General features: G+C 32.0%; 1 protein-coding gene across 2 annotated transcripts in view; it reads right to left on the bottom strand.

Moving 5' to 3' along the window:
* Positions 1–911: 911 nt before the first annotated feature.
* rdh12 (retinol dehydrogenase 12) overlaps positions 912–2,576 on the bottom strand; it is a 4,103-nt gene continuing 2,438 nt past the window's right edge. For both annotated transcript variants that reach the window (XM_086094398.1, XM_086094399.1), the window contains exons 6-7: positions 2,297–2,486; positions 912–1,476 (exon numbers count right to left, since the gene is read on the bottom strand). In XM_086094398.1, coding sequence (XP_085950524.1) covers positions 1,374–1,476; positions 2,297–2,486 — 293 coding nt within the window. In that variant the 3' untranslated portion in view covers positions 912–1,373. The remainder of the gene's footprint in view (positions 1,477–2,296; positions 2,487–2,576) is intronic.

Genomic DNA, 2,576 nt, shown 5'->3' with positions numbered 1-2,576 from the left:
GCTTTACAGATGCCATGTCTGCAGCACGGGCTGTATGCGAGTGTTGTGGTAAAGGCGTGTCAAAATATCACATGGTGGTCTCATTCAAGGTAAAGGTCACGACGGCCACCGTGTGGGTCTATTTAAGGGAGGCACGTATTCACTTCATTATTTTTATTGTTTTTTAGATTTGAAAGAATTTAAATGTGTTTTTAAAATAATTTTTATACAACTATTTAATAGTATATAATAATCATTCTTTCATAATTTAAAATTTATGTTTTTTTTTCCTCCAAGAAAATTAGTCATTTTAATTCAGTTGGTTTTCACAATTATTTAGATGTAATTTCTTTAAAAATAAAACTATTTTGTCAAGTTTTTAGGTAATTTTTAAGTATTTAATTGTATAAATAATGATAAAAATAATTTGTATCTATCTATAATTTCTTCTTTTTGGTGTGAACAGCTTTTGATTGGGCAATGGAGAGTGGATATTTAAAAAAAAAAAAAGTCTACACACCCCAGTTTTAAATTTTCGTGATCTAAAAAAAAATTCAAGGGGAAATTAAAATAAACAACTGAAATAATGTGATTGCACAAGTGTCAGGGAAGGCCTACTAGAAAATGTAAACTTTATTAAGAGTTGATCAGAGGCAATTTAAATGGTGGCAGGTATGCTGACTCCGATTTAACATGAGTTTGAATGTGATTGGTTATTCCGAACACAGCCAAATCCCCACTTGTGAGGGTGTGCACACTTGTGCAACCTTATCGCCGTTGTTTATTCTTTCTTACTTTTGAGTAAGAAAGTTTATAGGTCGCGTTAATGGTGGAAATTTCTTAAATGATTAATCTTGGTCCAATGCATATCTATTCAAGCAGTGTTACTAATTCAGAGATTCCAAAACCTGTTTAAAATGAGTAACCGGGGCCAAATGGTAACTTTTTATTTACATGAAATGTAAACATTCAACTCTGCACGTGAACGTTACGTGTGGTTAAAAAGGCAAACGAACCTGACTAGTATATAAAAGCACACGTAAACTCTTGGCATTGTAGCGTCAACGCACACAAGTTTTTTTTTTTTTTTTTTTTTTATCATTATCATAAAGTAACACTTAGCTTACTAATTGTTTGGAAAAAAGCCCTGCAAGATTTTGGCACACACGTGAAGCAGTTTTAGCTGCAAATATGCTTAAAAATAAGATAAAATATCGGGTAAATTGGCTAAAAGATGCTGGTCGTTTTACCCTGCTTGGACCGCTCACAGGATGGCAACACATCGGATGCTTTTTGCCTTCACATTTAAAACGTGTTGTTCTTGGGAATTTTTTTTTTTTTTTGCTTGAAAAATATGACACTATATTCATAAAATGATAGATAAAAGTCTTCAATTAGTCCCACTGGATGCTGAGGAGCTCGCAGCTGGCATCCCACAGACGCCGGGCAGTCTCCTCACTTCTCCCCTGGGGGGCCACGAAGGCGGGGGTGCAGTCGCTGCAATGCGTGAAAAAAAGAAAAGATCGTTTGAACTTTTTCAAAAGATGTATGTTTTAATCATGGTTCTTTTTGATAAGCAAATTTGAATTTATTTCTATATATGTTTGCGTGTTAAACTTAAAAATAAAAAAATAGTATATATATATATATTTTATATTATTTTAATGTATATAATTATTAATTTTGATTACAATTCATTAAAAAAATAGAAATGTAAAAACACAAAATTTGAAGTCATTGTAATTATTTTGGTTAATGGGTCTTACTACAATATTGAAATATTTTCATTTAATACTGAATTGGTTTTATTTGTTGTATTACAATATCATATTAAAAAAAATGTTTTTACTTTTTGTTAAATTATTTAATTTTACAATTTATATTTTAATGTTTTACATTTAAAATTGTATAACTTTGTAGATTTAAAAAAAATGTTTTAATAAAAATAAGCAATTATTTAAATGAAAGTTGTATTTTTATTTTATTTTATTACATATCTATTTAAAACTTTAAATTCAAGATCATGGTCCTTGGTATTGTTTATTTAAAAAAATATTAGAAATGCTTTTAAAAAACTTAATAATAATCTTAATTATTTAATATTTGTGCTATTATTTTATTTAGAATGAATAATGGCATTGACACAAAATGTAAATAAAGATCTATATGCACGCAAACACACACAATATGTTATTATGAAAAATGTAAACATTTCAGATCATAAATTAAATAAAAATGTTGCAATCCCTAGTTCTAGCACTTTAACGTAGTGTGCAAGTTGGTGGGAATGGAGTTGTTGTTGTTGTTGTTGTTGTACCTGAAGTGTTTCCCCGAGATGGAGTGCAGCTCCTCAGCCACGGCGCAGTAGATGCTGGTCTGGGCGCCCTCGCGGGGCGTCTTCAGAAAGACAGTGAAGACAGTGAAGAAGATCATCATCAGGGTGGAGTGACGCGTCAGGTCCGAGTTCACCGTGCCGGGGTGTACCGAGTTCACCGTCACGTTGCTGCCTAGAAAAATCGTCACACAGGTAAACGCCACTCGAATTTTATCGACTTGTATGTGAGTGAGTGAGTGAGTGAGAGAGAGAGAGAGAGAGA

The sequence above is a fragment of the Leptonotus elevatus genome, chromosome 14, assembly GCF_054856555.1.
Source record: "Leptonotus elevatus isolate MCC_2025b chromosome 14, RoL_Lele_1.0, whole genome shotgun sequence".
NCBI classification, from domain to species: Eukaryota; Metazoa; Chordata; class Actinopteri; order Syngnathiformes; family Syngnathidae; genus Leptonotus; species Leptonotus elevatus.
The sequence above is the reverse complement of the archived record's forward strand: the minus strand, read 5'-3'. Positions and strand labels throughout refer to the sequence as shown.